The sequence below is a fragment of the Rhopalosiphum padi genome, chromosome 2, assembly GCF_020882245.1.
Source record: "Rhopalosiphum padi isolate XX-2018 chromosome 2, ASM2088224v1, whole genome shotgun sequence".
NCBI classification, from domain to species: Eukaryota; Metazoa; Arthropoda; class Insecta; order Hemiptera; family Aphididae; genus Rhopalosiphum; species Rhopalosiphum padi.
In genome coordinates, this window is record NC_083598.1 from 29,147,142 (window position 1) to 29,170,377 (window position 23,236).

General features: G+C 24.4%; 1 protein-coding gene across 2 annotated transcripts; it reads right to left on the bottom strand.

The window, feature by feature from the left end:
* Nucleotides 1–423: 423 nt before the first annotated feature.
* On the bottom strand, nucleotides 424–22,764 carry LOC132922183 (allatotropins-like). 2 transcript variants are annotated; one of them, XM_060985547.1, is made up of 3 exons: nucleotides 22,621–22,764; nucleotides 3,871–4,146; nucleotides 424–918 (listed from the first exon to the last, which is right to left on the bottom strand). In XM_060985547.1, the coding sequence occupies exons 2-3, from the start codon at nucleotides 4,128–4,130 to the stop codon at nucleotides 783–785; spliced, it is 396 nt and encodes a 131-aa protein (XP_060841530.1). In that variant the 5' UTR covers nucleotides 4,131–4,146; nucleotides 22,621–22,764; the 3' UTR covers nucleotides 424–782. The 2 variants fall into 2 exon arrangements, with proteins under 2 accessions (XP_060841530.1, XP_060841531.1); XM_060985548.1 differs by lacking the exon at nucleotides 22,621–22,764 and adding an exon at nucleotides 10,573–10,708.
* Between the last annotated feature and the right edge of the window lie 472 nt (nucleotides 22,765–23,236).

Here is a 23,236-nt window from a genome sequence, read left to right on the forward strand (position 1 = left end):
TACTATAGGAATATTTGTAATGAAATTAATGATTGTATTACTTATGAATTATGATGTTTAAAGAATTATTTTATAATATAAATTAAATTACTTTTAACTCTCTTCTTTCTAACCTATCTAATTGTTTTATTTATTCATATCAAACTTTTAATTTTATACACATAATACATTTTTTTAAATAATCTTTAAACAGTTGAAACCTAAATAACATAAATTTAACTGTTTTATGGGTACTTTATACACATATCGAACTTATAAAGCAATTTACTTTTTTTTTTTTTATCTATTAAACATTTGAAAATTTTCTATTTATCGATTAAAAATATAAATAAAATATTTAATAAATTTTCATTACAGTTTTTACTAGCACACTTTTTGGTTTTTCATACTTCAAAAGAACATAGGAATGTATAAAAACAGTAGTTCCAGAATACATATATATTTATATTTTAGCATTTTTTAAGCATAAACAATATTTTAACAGCCATCACATATTTCATGTATATATAGATCCCGTTTTTCATCTTGAGTATCAATTTTTTATTTTCGAAAAAGTCAATGTTTTATAGGTACTACTACATAAAATGGTGGTTGATTATTATTACAATCATAAAACTAAAAAACCTACGTAAATTTCCACTTAAATGAAACAAATTCGCTACAATGACAATTACATTAATATATAAATATTTTTTAATTTTGAAGACATTTACAATCAAATTATTTGTAAGTGAAACTGACTTTAATAATATATATAATTTATATTTATTTATAACTTTTTATTATGATTCACCATCAATTGACTGCAGCAATTCTTCTCTGGAAATATAACCGTCGTGGTTGACATCGATTAGCATTTCGATAAAATTGTTGTATTTGTTCTTCAATATTTTGTCCAAAGAAATATCCAACGGTATACTGTGGACAAGTGATTTTATATTATATTATTTTTATTTACATTTTTGTAATTTTACTGTATAAAATAATAAATGTGTTATCATAGTCTATTATATTATTTAATAATATAATATATAAGATTGGTATTTGAAAGATAATAATTATGATATATTTCAATGTAATTGCGATGTAAAATAATATAATTATATCCTCTCTAGATAACACACTATATTATACAATTTTGAAATACATAAAGATTTTATTCAATAAAGAATAAATTAATTGAAACTATATTTTTAGACTAGATATATATTATCACTATAGTATATATATTTCATAATTAGATTATATTTTTCAATTTCTGAATTAAAATTGTCTTTTTTAGATATTAAATATAATAATCATTTTTATAATTTATAATTATTGTTTATATCCACCTTGTGTTGTATATATTGTTCATTTTTTGTTTATAAATTTATGAAATTGAAAGAAATGTTTGTCATAAACAATAAACCCGAAGTTCCTTTATCGTACTATTGTTTTTAATATTATATGAAATATAAATTTTAAAATAATTGATTTTGTACACAAATAGTGTTACATAATTTTATATTATCTATTTCATGAATTATTTTTCCAAACGAATAATCAACTCAGTTTTCTTGGCAAAGCCTACAGTCTAACATCAAACAAGAAACGGACAGATATATTATATTCTATCACCGCAGGCGTGTTAAGGTAATCGAGCATTTTTTTTATGCACGGAATGACGGAATGATTCATTTTAATTTGAGGCAAAAACTGTGCGGATATACATATATCAGTGTAAATAAAATTAAAATAGCACTATGTGAAGATATAATGCGTTCTATGCAGTTATAGTCCAGTGCGTGGGTCTATAGTCTATATTATTATAGATTGTACCAAACAGTCCATTATTCTGAACCAATAGATACACTGTTACAGTGGGTTACGCTGTTTTTTTTCTTCCTTTTATATTAAATAATATTTCAGACCGGGCATATCAGGAATACTACACTCTGTATATATTCACTTCGCACTTCTATTTTTCTCGGCAAACTTTCATTTAAACCTTTACAAACAGCCCAAGATCCGATAGCCACATAGACCAAAAAATAAATACATCCGTAGAAAATGTTATTTTTTATTTTCCATTCGTTAAAATATTGACACGTGACTGTGGGATTCTCTAGTTCTTTATTTGAATTATGAAAAAATAATGGCACATATTGGAATGTATATACCGAATGTGTTTTCTAGGAATAGATACACAATATATTATAATAGTTAACAAGTCTGGGTAAAAAAATAACACGACAACTATATAGTTTTAATTGTAAACACTATATTTAGGTTCATTTAACAAGACTTATTTTTGTGTAAAATTACTGACTATATTAACAATTTTAATTTCGTACATAAATTTTATAACGGCAGCCTTTATATTATTATACATTGCTACATATTGTTTCCATAAGCTTTGGTGTTTTGAAGTTGTATTGTATTTATAACTGTAAATGTTTATTTATTTAATAATATTTTCCAGGAATAATTATAATAAAAAAATAATTATAATATTATTTTACAATATTGTTTTTTGGTTTATCACTGTTTTCAAATGTTGATAATTATTTTACATTTAACTTTCTACTTTTTATGAAATAAATATACCTACAATTTTAAATGAATAATTTCCAATAAATATTTTAACTCTTGATGTTATATAAGACCAGTAAAGATGAAGAGTAATTTTCATCTATCTTTTTACTAAATGTTTACTTATTTATAAAAATGTATTTTATTTATTTTACAGAATCAATTGATTACAAAAATGGTATATACCCATTATACCCATATATTTATTATTTGACAATTGTGTTGTAATGATAACCTAAATGTTAAAGAAGAAAGAGAGAATAAACAAATTAAAATTATCAAAATTAATTAATATTGTTTTATATAATTATTATATTACAGGGTAGATAGTAAGTAGCAAGTAACTATTATTTTATGTATTTGAGTAGGTATTAGATTATTTTGATTTATCATTGTAAGGTTATACGATTTGATTGTTAGTAAACATAATTAATTTCAATTCCAAAGTGTATTTAGTTTAAATAACCTTATTACTAAAATAATTTTAATATGCGATAAAATTAACATAATAATCAATTGTAGAAAGTTAATTATTTTTCGTTCAATCATGTTGTTCACTCAATAGTTGGGTATTTATAATTAATAAAACATTAATTTTAATTCACCAATGTATTATCAATATATAAGGTATTCGTATATATTTATCATTATACTGTTAATTTAATAAGTCTCGAATTCATTTACCTAAGCTTAGGTATAACTTAAAATCTTGGATTATTGTGGTAGTATTCATATTAGGAGTATTTTTGTTGAAAATTTCAAACTAAGAAAAAATTGCTGTGTTCAAAACTTCAAAATGATCTATTTCAATCACTATATCACTAAAAAATACCAAATATCTTCAGGTTATTAACCGTAGAATCAGAATTATTGTGAAATCAGTAATGCATTGGTGTTCACTTCGTAAAATTACATTTCTGCCTCGAAACAACATATTATCATAGATAGGGCACTGAACGGATATTAAAATAAATTAAAATAAAATATTACTCATTTCTTATTTAATTAACAACACCTAAAAATAGTTAAACTTTAACTGCATAGAAATAAAATTCAAATGCTTTAAACAGTATATAATACGCTTAATCAAAATTTTTCAAAAGGTGTTGAGCTCGATACTAAGAATTATTATTCATGTTTTGATATTTTATGTCACCACAAAAATAGAGAGACGTTATAGGAGCTTTCGTGTGATTTCTTCTACTTTTATTGCGTACAATTCAGACGATGACTCTGTCGTAATTTTACTTAACTATAAATTTTCATATCCGCATAAACTAAACACTCAAAACTTACTTTTGATTGAAGCTATCTTCTTTGTTGTCCACAAATACATCCGATGGCATTAAATTCACGTAATGGTCGGTTCGTTTACCGAACCCTCTAGCTGTAGATAAGTCCATATTTTTGAAACCTCTTATAGTTCTTCCTTTGTCTCTGATTTTATGTTTAAATTCGTTATCTTCAAACGCCGGGTATGAGTTGACGACAGCTAATATCAAAAACGTGATCTCTATAACCAACAGCCGAACCATTATATTGTTGTTGACTGCCATGGCTTGAATAATCCACCTGAAACAAATCAATAGACTTATATTGACAAAGTTAATTTTTGATTTGCTCTTTAGTCTTTATTAATTTGATGATGTATAGAATTGAGTTTTGAAACACCATAATATATTTTACCAAACTATCGTTTGTAATCTCAAACAATAACCATTATATCAACTAAATAATAATATATAACCGCTACTAAATCATAGGAATTCCGAAAAAAAGGTCAGGAACATGTAACCTTAACTGTTTCTGTTGCAGGGTCGACTCTATATACAATGTCATATTTATTACATGTTCGTGTAACGTACATCCGTTTTAAATAAAATAAAATTGTTGTTTGTCTTTTTTAAATTTGATCTACATAGCGTAGTTACTATTTATACAAAGTTTTGAATAATAGTAGGCTGATGAAATCACTAAGAAAACTTTATGTTCACAGTTTTTAACGATGTTTTTTCCCGCTCATTTATTATATTCCTTTATAAATCTATGACCTTTGGCATATTTATGACAGTTTTTGCGCACGTATGTCGTACGTATGTGGTATAAATATATATTATGTTTATAAACTTTGTATAAACTCTTATATTACCGGAAAAGTCCATATAGCTTGTAATTCAACGTTTTTAAGACAATATTGAGTTTCTCTTGTGCAATACAATATTTAACTCACTATACGTATATAATAGGTATACGTAATAAATATGTAGTACTATTATACTTACATATAACATACTATATCTTACAACGTAACTTTTTTTATAAATTATAAAAAATAGGTTAAATGTGATGTAGGTATAATATTTATAAAGCTTATACCTATACACATTTATAATTATAAACAATAAAGCCAAATTTTTTGATATGTATAAACTTTCGTCGAAAAAAATTAATTTGTTTACCTAATATAATCAGATATTATTATCGCATTCATTTATAGTATTAATTATAATTTATAAACAAAAGAGGTAAATTGTGGTAAAAAAATAAGTTTTGTTTCTGTTTACTATTAATATCCAATTTAATTAAAACTCATAACACAAACACGAAGTAACTATAGTCTATACACCAGTACTCTATTGTCAAAAGCTATATATATTTGTTCTATATGCATAATAGTAATACTATTACTGTACTAAATACTACTGTAGTATTTATATTAACATTAAATCAATGAATATTATCAAAAACTTATGATCATGAAACGCTTATACATGTACTTATTGTACTTAATAATCAACGAATACATTTTTAAAATAGAGTTACATATTTTAAAATCTCATAATTCAATTAATATTTTTGAGTTTTTTAAATTGTATCATCTTTAGATATTAAATAGGTAATAATATAGAAACTCAATTACTTTTTAATATATTTAATTTGCTGAATATCACCTGATTTTAATATAAAACTTACATGTGGAATAAAACCACTTAGAGAAAGCATTTTAAAATTAAACATAATATTAACCGAATACAATAGATTTTATCTCCATACTTATGAATATCGTTTTTTTTAATTTTATATATTCAACTTGTGTTTAAATGTTTAATAGTTATTATATTGGACAGATTAATTTTGTTTTAATCGTCGTAATCAAATTGTTTCAAATAATTAAATTTGTAAATACAACATTTATTTCATATAATAATTGGCCCCATTTTAAAATCATCACAGTTTTTAAACTATATGAAACATTTAAAAATCGTAGATATTTATTTTTTGGCAAATATAATACGTTGTACATATTATTAATTCCATAACAAAAATAATATACGGTGATATTATATATTCTGTCCTTCTTTATAAGCTTTTTACATTACTTAAAAAAAAACTTGAATGTACAGTAAACCTTAATTAGTGTTTTGCGGGTATTTTGTAAAATAATAAATAAACCTTTTAAATGTATGAACATCATATTTAAAAATATACTGCAGCAAATTTACATAATTTGTTTTATGAGTATAGGTATACTATATAAGCGGAGTGATAAATATATTATACAAACACTCATCCACACGTATTGTATATTTTACGTATAAAATATTTTGACTGTTAGATGACAGATACTTAACTACAAAATAGTATATCTGTTGAGAATCAAACGGTCGTTCAGTCTTGCAGAAGATATCGGAAGATGAACTTTACTGTTAAACGGAATATACTCAAAAAGAGGACTACTCTATATTATGTATACGTGTATATACATAGATAGAGAGAGTATAAACACTGAAACGTGTTCGAAACTTCCGTTTTTTAATACAACTAACAGATAATATTACCAACAGTTTTAATCTGAATTTAGATTTATAAACGTAAACATTTAATTTAAATAGGTAATTTTTACTTTATATACTATTCAGTATCCACAAAAATTATCAATAATTAGATTTAACCTTATACATAATATTCTATTAAATAAAATATGTCATTCATAAAGGTGATGTCCTACAGTAACCAAATTTGTATACGAAAATGTTAACTTTTTCTACTATGGTCTAATTTAACTTTTTATGCTTTCGTTATAAATATATGTGAATTTGAATTACCTATGATTTTTATAAAATATAAATGAAAACTTTTTAAAATTAAATGCAATTAAAATTTAATTAATATTGTTCTTTTTTTTAGTTCTTATTATGATTCAAACAATAAATGAAAAATTACAGTTTTTGTTAAAAAGTTTGAACAAAACCGTATTATCTGATGAACTACTTCTTTAAAAATATTTAATTGAATATTATTTTAAGTAAACCTGTTTTCGTTTACTTTAATTTTTATAATGAATTTGAATAACAATTTTAACACTAAATATTTTACGATTTTTATATTTTTAAAACTAATCATTACACAGTTAACTATTAAGCATTTATTAATTATTAGCACTACAACTTTGTTCCATTCATAATTTAAAATTCAATAATGGGTTAACGTTAACATATTAATAAACAATATATATATAATATAATATAGTTGTATATATATTATAAACAATATTATTTATCATAATTATATGTCCACTTGAGTTCATATGTATATTATAGTAAAATACATATTATATATATTTAGAGATTTAATATTAAACGATATAAAGATATCCGTTTATAAATACTAATTGCATATAATCTAACAATGTTATTGCAGTTTGTATTCATGGCGATAAATTCTAAACACTTGTACCAACGAGATTATTTGTATAATGTGGTAAAATAAAAATACTAAATAAGACTCAAAATACATAGTATTATTCTTCAAAAAATATTCAATTATACACATAATAATAATTAATAACAAAAATATATTATTTATAAATTATTGCTGTATCTTCTTATTGTTTCTATTCATTAAATGAAAAGAATAATAATTTACTAGTTAACAAAATGGTTTAGACTGTTAGGTATAGCCAAGACATTTTAGAGGTATGTTAAGTTAGGTTAGGTCTTCGGTCTTGGTTATAAATTATGAAATTCAAAAGGTCGTAACACCACTCACAAATCCTTAGAGACAGTGTAAAATTATATAATTTATAATTATTGTAAAAAAAAAAAAACAGAAGTTTGCTATACAAATATAATATGTATCCATGTATCAAAACTAACATAAAATGTTTATATTTTTGACGTTGAAACATGACGATTGGTTAGTTGATATGCAAAAACTATTTGAAATAGATAATTTAATTTTTGTTCAGATAATTTTTAATAATTTCATTACCCCTTTACAATTTCTTTAGTTCTACTACAAATCGTTTAACTATCTAACGAGTTCTTCCAGCAGACTTTATTATATATCATCTTATCGAGAAAAAAAATGGTGGCTATTTGATTATGCTGAGCGGATCTCGAATTGTTATTCGAGTGGCGCGTTTATTGGCGGCTCTGAAGTTTATTGTTGCATATTGTGAGTTAAAATGTAGGTACGCTACGCGAAATCTATCTAAATAGCCTTATTAAATAATGTAAAACATTAAACAATTAGAGGTTAAATCCGGGTTCTATATATTGTGTGTTTGTTTTGCAAATTTTTATATTATTGTTATTAGGTATCACCATAGCTTTCATTTTTTACTGATTTCTATTTTGTATACATAGTTTGCAACAACATTATACGCCAAAATTACATAACATAAAGTAATATTTTTGTTAAATTTAAAAAGTAAATATATTTTTTTCAATTAGGAAAAATTTAAATATTTATTGTAATAATAGTTGTAAAACTTAACTATACTATCAGTTGTACCAGTATTATAAATTATAATAAACTAATAATAGGTACATATAATGCCTACCTATTTCAATTAAAGTAATGTTCTGATTTAATGTGCTCACATAAGCCTAAGTAGACATTCCATTCTTATTAGTATTTAGTATCTTCACAATAAGTCAATTCACAATGTTTTAGTGTTTACTACCTTATTCCCTTAGTTATTTTCAATACGTAAGATGTGTTGCTCGTAAATTATAATATTATATGTAAAATATTTTTTTATTTATTTTTTTTTTAATTGTTAGTATCGAAGATAATGGCCATTAGTATTTAGTTGTAATGAATTAAACTGTTAAAGTATAAGTATTTTATCATATAATATTACAGTTTTACATTCTTGAGTATTTCTACTAAGTAAATTGCATTATTCAAGTTGCCAGTTGGTTTTTTTGAGAACTCCAAGATTAGTTAATTAATGTTTATGTTAAGTCCAAGTATACTACATCTAGGGTGTTGGGAATGTTAAAATCGGAGAGGATTATAAATGTATAGGATAAAAAAATTTGGTAAGAATTTCAAGTATGGTTATTTATTTTTTAATTACAACAAAATATGAAAAATCGTTTGAAAAGAAATTGTTATTTGGCAGGTGAATATACAATGTCGTAAAAATTTTAATTTAAAATGCTCATAAAAAATTTACTTGACTTTTCGATACAATTTTTATTTTAATAAAGTTTGAAAAACTTATAAAGAAGATTGTAAAAATAAAAAATTGAATATTTTCGAGACTACAAATATATTGTGACTATAATTTTTTTTTATTTTTTTTAATTAGTAAATGAAAAACTTTTGAAAGACCTTGTATTATATTTTCAATCATTTTTACCCAGTAAAAAACTAAAAAGAAATATCAATTTCAAATGTCTAAATAGCTTAAAACAGTTAAAATATTTTGAAAATTGTACTATGTATTAAAAATGATAATATAAAAATTTGATAATAATTTAAAGTATCCGCGGTTTTATTTGTTTTTGAGTCATATAAAAAGAAAAATAGAATCGATTTTTCCGAAAACTGGAATTGCGTAAGATGTCACGTTATTCTAAAATTTTTAATTTTGACCTTTCTAAAGTACAAACTAAATTCAATTTTATATCCAAAACCATCCTTAAAGTTAAAAATTGGAGGATTTTTCGATTATTTATCATGTACACATGTATAATACGTGTACATTTATCATGTATATACTATATACACTCAGAAAACACACACATAAACATCGTTGTAAAATTAATACATTCATCGCTCCGCTCTGAAAAATATCATTGATCATATTATAATATAGGTAGGTATTTACTTTTGTTTTACAGTATACTGAGATTTAATTTGAGAAATTATAAGTATCATTTTTCAATTGATAGATCAATAATATATCTGTACATTACAAATATATATAGAATGATTCAAATTGTTTTTACAACTATTTTATCATATACATATTCAAAATAGAAAATAATTTATTAATTTATAAAAATTTCAAATCGCTCACAAGCACAGGTTTTTGCATTAATGATTGTTTTCAATCACTGTAATTTATTAAAAACCATAGTCTCTCTCTATGCATATAGTACTCATTTTTATCTATTTTTAATATTTCTATGATAAAATGGCTGTAACATACGTTTTGAATCACTGTATATATAATAATATAATTAATTATCGTGACCCGTGAGGAATAATCTACGTAATATAAATAATATAATATGAATCATAAGAATACATTAAAATATAGATTATATTTGTAAAATAAAAAAATATATGTTGTTTAAAATAAGTCATAAGATATGATAATACAATATTATTATAGAATTATTCGATTTTTGATATTATTAAATTAGGCGTACTCAAAATATCTCTTTCAAAGTAGCTTGTAATAAATGTAATAAAAAATATTTTTATAATAGTCTATTATTAGTTGCAATTACACTTAATTATAATTAATATTTTTTTTTGTTTTCATATATCGTATAATACGTATACAAATAAAAGATACAATATTTAAAGGTGTTTTAAATTACCATATGCAAAAAAAATGTTTAAACATACACCTAATAAAATCTATTTAAAAAACATTATTTAAATATTTTTGTAATATTATATTTTGTAGTAAAATTATAATAACAATGATAGAAATATTAATATATTGTAATGTCGTATGGGCATAGTACTTACAGTTATTTATTTTCGATTATCATAATTTTACAGATGATGTGTTGGCGTCAATCGCGGTTTCGTAATTTTGTGATTTGTAACTAATCGAGTTTTTTTAATACATATTGGTCAATTTCATCGTAAGTCTATTTGTTACTGTCGTGTTTAGTCGTAGACTTTGATTAGTTAGATTCCATGTTTCCACGTGGATTAGTTACAATGTTCTTAATGGCATTGATGAATATCTCCTTAGCATCATCCTGTCGCGTGAGACAGCGGGTTACGGCATCGTCTTCATTGTCCAAACTCAGGGCCAGAAACTTTTTAATATTATTCTTGCATACTTTTGCATTTTTATCGTGACGTTGGATATTGACTGACTCGTAGTCGGATCGGTACTTTTCTCTCAATTCGGTTTCGTCGAGAAACTCAATCGTTAGCGTATTTTTCGAGATACGGAACCCGTAGAACATGTGCGGATGTTGTTTGCGGAACGTTAACCACACTTTCACGGAATTCGGGCATTTAATTTGGAAAATCTTCTTACTATTGCGCAACCATCCGTATTTTCTTTCCATACTCTCTTTGAACTGTATTTCCGGATTGTTCAGATACTTTTGGATTCTCTTATCTAGGAATATGATATGTCGCCATTGAATACGCATTACGCGCATACAAATTTTGTCATTTACGATTAACTCGTAACCCACCACGTAGTTCTCCTCTTCCGCAGACACCTCTGGCACGACGCAGTTTAAGTTAATTTTTTTAAATTTGGATTCCAACTCGTTTATTTTGTTTTGTAACTGTTTTTTCTCTGACTCGGAATCATTTGGTTTCAACTGTGAAGATTTTAAATGTTCTTTGTTAGCCATTATATTTTATTCGATTTTAGCACGACGTAAACGTTATCACTCAAACGAGTAACGACGTAGAATTGTAGAATACGAAAAGTTTTCACTGTAGAGAAACGAGACAACGGAGGAATATGCATACGTCCATATAGTGTTAACTAGTAACTGCGAGTGCTAGAATGTATAATAAATTAATATTACTTTATATTGGTAGCCGTGTCACTCCGCTGAGTCACCAAATCACGAAGGATAGATACGAGAAAATTAAATGTATACGCAAAATTGTTCTGTAAAACATTGCACTCCGCTAGTCTACGTGACAGTTGCATGTGAAGGTAGATAAACTTTAACCCATTCAACATGGGATTTTATGATGTTATATTTCTTTCTTTTTCAATAACTTTTGAATTTAAAAAAAAATATGATCTATTATTCATTATGCTAGTTTAAAAAAAAGTTTGAATATTATTATTATTATATTATTTATCTTTTATTCCTAGATTCAATATAAGTTAACCCATATACACCCGCGCAGAGTATATATTTACGTACTTAAAATCCAATATTGTAGTAATTTGGCCCATTTTATAAATTGATTGGCCAGAATAATTAATAGTGGCTTACGCTTAAGTGACCTACTCTATATACGCCATGCGTATTAAAAAAATTGAAATGACACCACTGCGCATCAGTCATTTCAAAATAAATATGATATGATTGTTTGAGGCAGTCATGATAATGAATTAATAACGTAAATACTAAACAAAGACGTAAATATATTGAATGCGAAATTACTGCGAATCTTTATCGTTCCGAGGGCATGAAATTAATAATACTAAACACGTAAGTATGCGCACTCCCGTCAATAATAATTATCACGTACAAAACTAAAATATCCAGTGGCGGACGTAAGGAGGGGTTCAACCCCCCCCCAAATGAATGGATGATTAATTTCAAATAATTAATAATTATTTCAAAATAACGGTAATTAATCTTGTTTTTTCAAACCCCCCCTCCGAAATGTTTTCCTGCATCCGCCCCTGAAAATATCCAACAGTATACATCTCTATTACAACTATGTTAGTGGACAGTTGTAAGTTAAATATAAAATTTTTATTGAATGATATGGAATATGAGGACATCCAGATTAGGTGCGTAGGATATAATCAAATTCTGAGAATTATAAATATATTGGCATTGTAAAATAAGAAGGACTAAAGCAGTGTCCATTTCAGATGTGATCATACAGAGTTTGTGCAAACATGTTCACGTCATACATGATCAGTTTTATTATGAAAACATTAAGTACATTCTTATAAATATATTAAACACGTAAAGAAACACAAATTACTAGTTAGTAAGTTTTGAAACGATACATCAATATTATTTAAAAGTATTAAACAATTATATTATTTAATTCAAATTATATTAAATTTCTGATAATAGGTAATATAAATATTAATTTTTGTTGGATTTTAAAAGTAAATTAATTTTTCGATTGAACAATTTAACTTTTATTTTAAAATTTAATTATTTATTTTTGGTTAAAATGTTTAGATATTTATTTTACAAAAATTATATTATTGTTATTTTTGTAGAACAGCAATAAAATCGAAATCCTGTAATTTTTCCATATAGTAACGATAGGTTAAACAATATTTATGCATGTTTAGCACAATTGTTAATTACCATTGTAATTGTAAACCACTACGGGACACAGTAGAAAAAAAAATCGAGTGTAAAAAAAAATCATTGGATCTCGGAATGCAGCTAGGGACATTGAATAACGATTATTGTTAGTGAGAAGGTATAGAAGATGGGTGTTCGATGTTAATTAATTAATTCCCACTCACGGGTTCGAAAATTGTCAACAGCATTATTTAAATGTATATCTCATCCAAGGGAGAACAAAAAATATAGTATATATTGTGCGTAACTTACAGCACAGATATTTGAGACAACAAACTAGGTCAAGACAATTTTTCAAAGTTTGTTTTTCGTCAAACGAGAGTTGTGCGCAAGTAGATACTATGTAGGTATACACATCATATCCAATGTATGCACATATTATAATAGGTAGGTACGTAATGCGTACATTATTATAGTTTGTGTACAACTTCGTCTTACCAAAATCCATCTACTTGGTCTCATATTACTAAAGGAGGAGAGTTATTATGAAAAATAAAAAGCATAAAATCGTCCGAGGATGTCGTAATCGGCATTCTATTGTCGTCCGCTGCGAATTCCGACTTCGAAATGTACAGTCCGCCTATAATGGACTTTTATATTCTCTCCATCACAATCTCTCTCTGACACAGCCCTACATATACACTCTCTCTATGTATTCGTTGTTTTCTTTCGAGTATTTAGATGTAACATTTTATTTATTATTCAATTCGTTAGTCACATATTTTGGTAGAAAAATGTAACTCATATATTACAATTGTGAATTGTCTGTATGTATGTATCACTCACGATAGTTATTATTATTTATTAGAGAACAATATATTATTGTGTACTGAGACTGCAATCCTTCCTAAATAGTAAATAGGTACACATTTTTTTACTACGCCACGAGTAAATATATATTGTTGGTTAAATGCGGATACGCACGAATACCCGTACCTATATGTTTTAAACATTATTAATAACATCATACATCGTATTATTATCATACGCGTATAGATGAATTTCACGAATAAAAAAAAAAAATACCAAAATAATATCACGATCGGGATTTCTTAAATATTATTATATTCATGTTTTTCGGTAAAAACAAAAGTTTTATACCAGTGTACCACATTGTCTCACCTTATAAACTTAACGGTCATTTAAATTTATAATTCCTAAAAAGTATTACGTGTAAAACTAGTTTTTAAATTTTAAAAATCATACTAGAATTCTTTATAAATTTACATACATCTTTTTAAATTTTGACTTACTATTTTCATTTTAAACATTTTTTTATCGAATGTCAACTTAAATTATTACAGTTGAAAAAATGATAAAAAAAAAACAGGGAATTTACACTGCTGTATAGTATATTTCAAGTATACTTTTTCATTGAGTAGGTCGCTGTAATGAATGTGTTATATTTGAATTCATTGGTAAATCATTGAATACCAAAAATGATACTGAGCGGAAATGACATGTGTCGTCCACACAGTCCAGCTTCTATTTCTAAGGATATTTAATAATTTATTTATATTATTATTATTAATAATTTAGTTTTCTATAAGGAAAATGATAAGTTGGAGGAGCGTTGAACTATAAATTACTATGTTTAAAAAGAAAAATTATCGTATGTATTACTATAATTAATACTAATAATTTATAAGTCGATTTCATGAATGGTGTGAATAGGTTTTTACTTTCTAGTATATAAAAAAACTAAAATGAGTCCCAATATTTTAAAAATCTTATTGTGTACAGATAATAATAATAATAATAAACATACCTAATGAGCAATGATAAAAAGTTGTAATTACAATAAAATACTTAAAATCGTTTGAAAAATATGACATTTGAACTTCAAACAATTAAAAAAAAAAATCAAAAATTAAGTTTATGCATTTTTGATGCTTTAAAATTACTGTAAAAACACTATATGAGTAACCGAGTTGTACTTATTAGTTTTTCAAGCTTTTTGACCAAAAAAAGTTTCATCAACATTGTTGATTCAACATATTTTATAGAAAAAAGAACAAAGAAATTTCAAATAAATCATGATAAATAACTTAAAGTTAATGTAAATACTTTGAAATATTGTTATTTGAAGTAGAAAATGTTAATTTTAAATATAAATGAATGTTTCAAGTGTTTGCGTATACCTAATATTATAAAATTGTTATTTTATATTTATTTTTTAAATATCCAATTTCATAAATTTCATGTATCTGTGTTAAACTTTTTTTTTAATTACACTATGATAAACTTGCAATAAATCTTGATAACATTTTTGAATGTATTAACATAAATCGAAAAAAATTTTAATTTTCAAATGTCTGTAATACCAATAGTAATAAAATACTTTGTAAATACTTAATTCAAATATTTAGGCCCTATTATAACCCTTGTATACCTATATTTCTGAATAAAAAAAATAAAATAGATTTTGTCAAATAATGTGTTACATAAATATTCTTATTTTTCTGAAATTCTTTTTTAGCTTTTCCCCATTATTTTGATGTATTATTATTCTGTTATTGATGATAGTAATAATAATAAAAAAAAATACAATTGTAAAACGAATATATCTATCGTTAAGCATTATTGTTTTCATTGTTAATTCTTCCGGTAAATGGCACTTTGACCTTTTTAGCTAGAAAGCCAACCCGCTCATTTCTAAAACTTCTCTTCTGGGTATACCAGATGTAATGAGTGTTGTGAAATAAAAAAGTACAAAAAGATGAGTGATTCACTTTTCAGGTTTAACAATTTTATAACATACAACAATAATCTCATACGTGAATTTTTATAATACATCTTTTGTAGGTACGCACTATAGTTAATATGAATCCAGATTACAGAGCATAAATTATAGGTGGTGGATACATATAGATTTCACCTAGTTTTAAGTGGTTATTTAAATGTCAGATTGATAACATATAAAATATAAATGTACACTCCACTAGTAAGTACTAAAAAATTAATGTAAATTCCAGCGATGTAATAAAAAAAAAAATAATTCCAAGTTTGTATGCACAATTATACTTATGTAAACATATATAAATATATATACAATAAAACATAAATAAATTTAAACTAAATATTGTTACTGTGATTAGGTATAATTGTGGAAATTTAGTTATACGTTTTATCATAATAAAGTGTCAATTTTACAAATGGATTACTATCATAATCTACGTGATAATAATTAAAAATATCAAATATTTAATCAATAAAAATGTTAGTATATGTTTCTATGATATAGAACAAGTTTTTTTAATACATTTTAGCATTCAATTTATAAAAAAATGTATGCCATCATAATAAAGTTTAATTTTAACTTAAAAATTAAAATAAAATTTACCCAAAATAATATTTGTTTAGTTTGTTTATCTACAGGTAAAACTACGTTAATACTTGTGGAATTTACATATTATTCACAGGTTGTTAAGTTTAAGTCGTACCAGTGGAAATTATATTACAAAAAGATACATGAAATTTCGTCTATATATACTTAAGCGAAATTAATTGATTTTACAATATAAATTACTTAATATAACAATATTTCCATCGATATGTAACACATTTTTTTATTATATTTAGTTTTCTAGAAATGTAGTTTTTGGACATTATTATTATTATTATTATCAACAGTTATTAAATATCTTTCAAATACAAATGTATAAATTATATAATAATGTATTAATGTATAAACGACTATAAAGTGTAATGTCAAATAAAGTAATATGTTATTTTCAAACGGATGATCCAAAATTAGCTTAGAACTGTATCTTATTTAAAGAATATACAATATAATATATTCTCTACATTTTATGTATAAGATACATAAAAATGTTTTTGGTAACGTGTACATTTTAGTATTTATCTAATGAAGTCCTTCATCGGCTTATATCAGTTACATATATAACATTTGATAATTCAAATCATTAATATGATATAATAATAATATATTATCAGGATGATAAATTATAAAAGATTTAGGCACTACTAATATATTGTAACAGAGATGGACACGTGGAAAATTACTATATGAGATTATATAATTAAATGTGTGATTTTTTCTAAGATGGTCGATGGATATTGTTAAAAACAGGTAAAAAAATTATAATAAATCGTGTAAATAAATCAATGATTAAAAATTAATTTCTATAAAAGTTATATGCAAAACCAATTTCTATATTATTATATATAAATCATTTAAAATTATTATTTTCACAAATCATAAAAAACAAATTATACAATGCAATTTGTTTAAAATATAGAACGTTTATTTTTTTGAAAACTATTATCCTTTTAAAATATACTACAGCTCATCGAAACTTCAAATACTTGCAAGTTATAAGTAATTACTAATTAACTATTAAAATTTAATTTTTAAATATCGAAAGACTCAAAATACTATGCCTTCAAATTTATTGTTTAAAATAAAATTTTTTTTTGTAAAAATAATTGTCTATTTTAGATTAAGGACTCACTCTGTATTATGTACCATCAAAATAACACTACACGATAATAATAATTTCGAAATAGGTATTATATTTTATCAACAATATAATGAGATTTATAACGCTTAGAAAAATTAAATACCCGAATATATTATGTACAATAAAATTGTATAACATGTATGGAAAAATATAAAATATGTAAAAAAAATTATTCAAAATTTCACGAAAAAAATTCATCTAATGATGTTTATAATTTACACAAAAACAAATGTAAACAAATGAAAATATAAATGTATAGATAATATTTTTAAAACATGGCGGAAAACTGGTTGGTATTTGGATATTTTACTAAACTAAAAAATTAGTTTAAAGAATCTATCAAATTGCGGCATTGTGCACAACTTTACTAACGTATAAACAATAAATATATATACAATAACTTAAATAGACGATAACTTATTAAAGACGAAATATTATTATATTAACACGATTAAAATTAAATGCACATCACAGAATTGTCATAAAATTAATATTCGTCAACGACGATAACAATAAATATACCCGCATTAAACAATACTAAGTTTCAGTGGGTTCTGACGAATTTTAATTGTGGTTTATTATAGTCAATATCTCAACTTTTAAAAATTACGTTACTTAAGTGACCGCTTTCATTTCGACTGCTATCCGTTTTTTTATACTGTCCAATGTTTTCTGGTGTTCTTACACTTTTTTGACTACCTTTAAAAGTTGTTAGAACAGAACCAGTATTTTTAATTTATGATACCGGTCTAACATTGAATTCCGTGAAGGAATATTACCTCCAACAGAAATATTGAATTGTCGTCGAAAATTTCGTTGTACGGTTATAAGGGTTTTACATTCAATAAACGTCGTAACGGCAAAGACGCGTTGATTCACGTGCCACGTGTCCATGATTACTGATGTAGTAAAACTAAACATTATGAAATTTAATCTAGTGATAAACTAGTTGATCTTATCTACTATAGTACCTAACCAAAGCACTCTATAAATCGTCAGAACCTACAGCCCCATCCTGTATTATTTATTTTACATAGATTAAGAAAAATTCAATTTTTTTAGAAAATTCTAAATATCCATAATATGATTATGATAAATTGATAATCAATAAAACATGCACTTTTTCACTAATATACAAAATATGCATTTTATAGCTCGGATTTCTAGTTTGTCTGTTATAAATTGAGAGCATATAGAACAATAGTATGCAACTCCTACAACTTCTGAGCCCTATTCATAATACTAATATTGTCAAAAAGGTAGCAAATGTCACATTCAGAAATTCAAATTAAGATAATATTATTAAAACGCATACCACTCATAATAAATTGGAAAATATAATATAAGATATTATATTTTTTACCTATTACTTAATATAAAAATGTTTGAATTTCAAAACAGAAGTACGATTTTTTTTTTCTAAATAACGTTAAAATAATTTTTATTTTAGTAACATTATTACTTTAAACTTAACATATTAATCATTTTTGTTTCAACAAAAATCAAGTTTAATCTTTTTATATTTTATATAGGCATGTAATATATATATTATGTATATGTATACCTTCGTTCATCGTTGTATTGATATTTATCTTAATAAGCTCTAAAAAGTATAATATTAAGAAACTTTTAATTTATTACACATTATTAAAACTTATAAAAATACTTAGATACCTATGTAATATGTACAGTAATTCAGTTCTCAATGTATTAAAATATTAATATTTTTATCACTAAAATTATTTGCGAATATTTAATTAAAAAAATAATAATTTTTGAGTTGATATATCCATATATGTATAAAAATGTTTTTATTTTTACAATTCTAATTAGGCAACATCATAAATAGTTAAGATGATAAAATTATATTTTTACAGTCTTAAACTTGTTTAGTTCTTATAAATATTTTTATTTTAGTTGTAATGACATAAAAATTCATTGAAAACATTATTATTTAAAAAATAAAACAAAAATTGTAAATGTCAATTTAATGTTTATCTCGATGTTAATGAACGAAAAATAAAATAAATACTCTACAAGTTTGAAGAGCTACCTGTAGAAAGTTTTCGTTTAAAAACTTAAATAAAAATTAAGTATGTATATTGTGACGTCCTCATAAATCAAGTGTGTTATACATTTTCGTCATTGAATGCATTTAAATATATTTTTTGTATATAATTTTGACTATTTACCATTTGGCTTATGTTGTATTTTTTATATTGTTTACTAGTCTCCTCGTGTCCCTAAATGCATTATTTTTGTGTTAAAAGTATAAATTATAAATACCATATAATACATAATAGCTTAATAACTATTTAATATTTATTCTTTTTACAGACTAGGTTTATAATTACTCCTATTTTCAAATGTGCAAAAAATGAATCAATGCGTTATTATTCTAAAACAACTTCATTATTTCGCTTACGTAAATAGTACCTAACTTATTAAACATAAATTGTATTATAATTTGAAAATACATATATATTTATGCATACTTAACTAACAGCCATTTTCAATTCACCTAAATAATAAAACTTTAAAAGAAAAAAATAATTTATGATGTAAAAGAAGCAACTTATTATAATATCCTCGAAAAGTTAAAGTTAATAAATTGAAGTTCCCATTAATAATGGCCGCAAAATAGGTTTTGAAATAGATAATGCGTCATATTTGTCTACCAATGTTTGTAGTTATGTTATAAAGAAAAATAATAATATTTTATAAATTCACCCATTACGTATTAATTTATTATGTAATATTGTTGTCGTTTATAACAATCAAAATTATAAAAGAGCCTAAAAAAATTCTAAGTCACTTGGGTTAACTATTACAATTTATTTAATAATATTATATCATCACTTTTTATTAAGACATTTTTCAAAAGTTAAAAAACATGTTTTTCAATCTGTTCTTAAAATGTAAAATATTCAATCGAAAAATATTCAAATTGAAATGAAATTATTTTATAGCTAATGAACACACATATACAAGTAACTAAATTACTACCACCCAATAAATAATTATAGGTACCTATTAATTAAATTAGTTTTAGTTAAGTAGGTACATACCAAAGTTTTCCAAAATATATTTAATAATAGATAAGTACTATATATAACCAGTAACTTTAAATTAATATCATGTTTAATGAAATATACTGTTAGTATCATAATCGGATTAAATACTTTTCTTAAAGTAAAAAAAATCTATTTTAAGAAATTTATCCTTAAGCGCTATTGAGTTTGAATTAACAAAGCCAAACGTTTAAATATTATTTCTATAACCATATGTGTACTTATAGTGCATACCTATAATATATGCCATTGCAAATCAAGTACGTTAATGTATTATCATTTTATTTTGAATATTATAACATTTATTTAATTATTTCTATTCATCACAATTTACAAGAATGGATAAATTCTTCTGTAAAATAATATTATTAATATTAAAAATAACTAATAAATTTAATACTTATTTAATACTTTATATAAACATAAAAAAATCGTATTCAAATAATTAACATAGTTGCACGATTACAACATTTGATTTATTTTTATTTTATATACTATTTATCTAAATTTATTTTCAACACTAATTTTATTATTTCAAAAAAGTTTTTTTTTCGTAAATTGTTTGTTAGTTTTATACTGACTAATAATTCTTTTATTGAAAGTTAATAAAAATAAAATGTCTCATCTATTTTTTTTTTTTTTTTGTTAGTTTACAATTTAAGTGGTAGCAAAACATTTATTTTTACCAAGGTTCTCGTAATCGTGAAATATGAATAAGTACATTGAATATTTACTTAAATTTATTTAAATTATATAAAAATTCTAGAAAAAAAAATTAAATATAGATCAATGAAGTAAAAAACGTATATAAAAAAATAAATAAAACTCAACTGTGAAATAAAACCGTAAAATGAATACATATGTGATATTACTTGGATTTACATCTACAATTTCTCACATTAAAACTCCTTTAGATCTTGTTTAAACACATTATAATATAATATGACTGTTCAAATTATCGCTCGACCTCAAAAATGTAAATTATAGTTTCTTATCCACACGAGACCCTCCAAACAATGAAAATACATAATAACTCTACATTATAATATATTACATTGTACAAAAATCTGCTTGTCAATTAAAAGTTCATTTTTCTTTTTGTGAAATTATGAGAGCATAATAAAAAAAAAACTTTACACTTACTGCGAACAAGAATTTCTTTCAATAGAAAGATTAAAACCACACAGAAAAAAAATATACAGGTATAAAAATAACAATTTACACATTGGCTGAAATCTGAATATTTTATTAACGCCTCGAAATATTACCCTATAATTTGTATTGTTATAACCTGAAAATAATTGGTTTTGAATAGGCGTCGCAGTGACGCCGGATAGATATATAAGTAAAATAATAATTAATTATAAAATTTTAGTACCAAATGGAAAATTTAGTCGACTCCAAAAATACACAAATCTACAGACATCTTCGATCCGAGTACGGCCTGTTATTTCAATTATTTGAAAATAATTTTTTCGTATTTTATGTATTTTACGTGACGTATATAATACTACACATGAGGTATCCCGTTTATCTATTCGAAATTAACGATCATCTGTAGGGAACTAAATAGAAATATGCCCATACCTAATGTATAAATTATACAGAAAATTAGAAAAAAATACTGTTTTTAGTTAGGTAATTTATGTTAGATAGTAGGTTAGTATACGTAAACTTAATGAAAAGTATAATATGATGATGTAATTCATTGACTTTCTCAAAAAATTGCGTAAAATTTAATTTTCTAACGATTTTATCAAGTAATGGTATAAGTTTTTTTGGACACAAAAATTGTTTCACACTTAATTTTTATAATATTATATACGCATATTGTTACAACGGTTTTAGAGAACCGGTGGGAAAAAAATCACCTATTTAATAAATCCCTGTAAATGTTCATTGCAAAAACTACCCCAATATATATACTTGTATAATATTATATATATATTATACGTATCGTGTATGACTTACCGGTCGGATTTGAGCGTCGGGTGCGCGTTTTTCACGTGGGTGCGGCGAACGGGACGACCAAGCAGAATGACGCCGTCGACAAAGACGCAGCGCAATATGTACCGGAAAAAGCGCGTCAAACCGCGACGTATACGGTACCGTAAAATACGCCCCCTGACAACACTCCTGAGCCCTGTTATATGATTTCTTTTTGCCGCGCAACCTGTTGGCGTGTTGGTATTGAGGGCGCGTGCGTCGACAGAATTGTGACGATAATATTACACCGAAAATATACTTCGTACGGGCCGCGATTTTTACGAGTGAAACGCTTTGGTGCCATTTGACGTTTTTTTTAAATGGTCCCTCCTAAAGTTTAAGCAAGCCAATTTTTTGTCAACGCCAGAACACGTCATATAGTAAATACAAAATGTATTTCATGTAGACATGGGACTAAAGGGTCATATAATAAGTATTTAATACTCTAATGAATTTAAACATCGGAAAGTCGCAAGTTATACGAATAGCTTTAGTCGTGCACACCAATAATATACATCTAAATAAATAATAAAATATGTACATTGCTTCCATACGTATGTATACATGGTCTTCATAATACATTTTAACTTATTTACATCGG

Excerpts from the sequence above, each read along its gene's own strand:
- LOC132922183 (XM_060985547.1), bottom strand. The coding sequence starts at position 4,130 with ATGGCAGTCAACAACAATATAATGGTTCGGCTGTTGGTTATAGAGATC. Across the intron at positions 919-3,870 it reads GAAGATAGCTTCAATCAAAA|TATACCGTTGGATATTTCTT; the intron begins GTAAGTTTTGAG and ends ACTTGTCCACAG.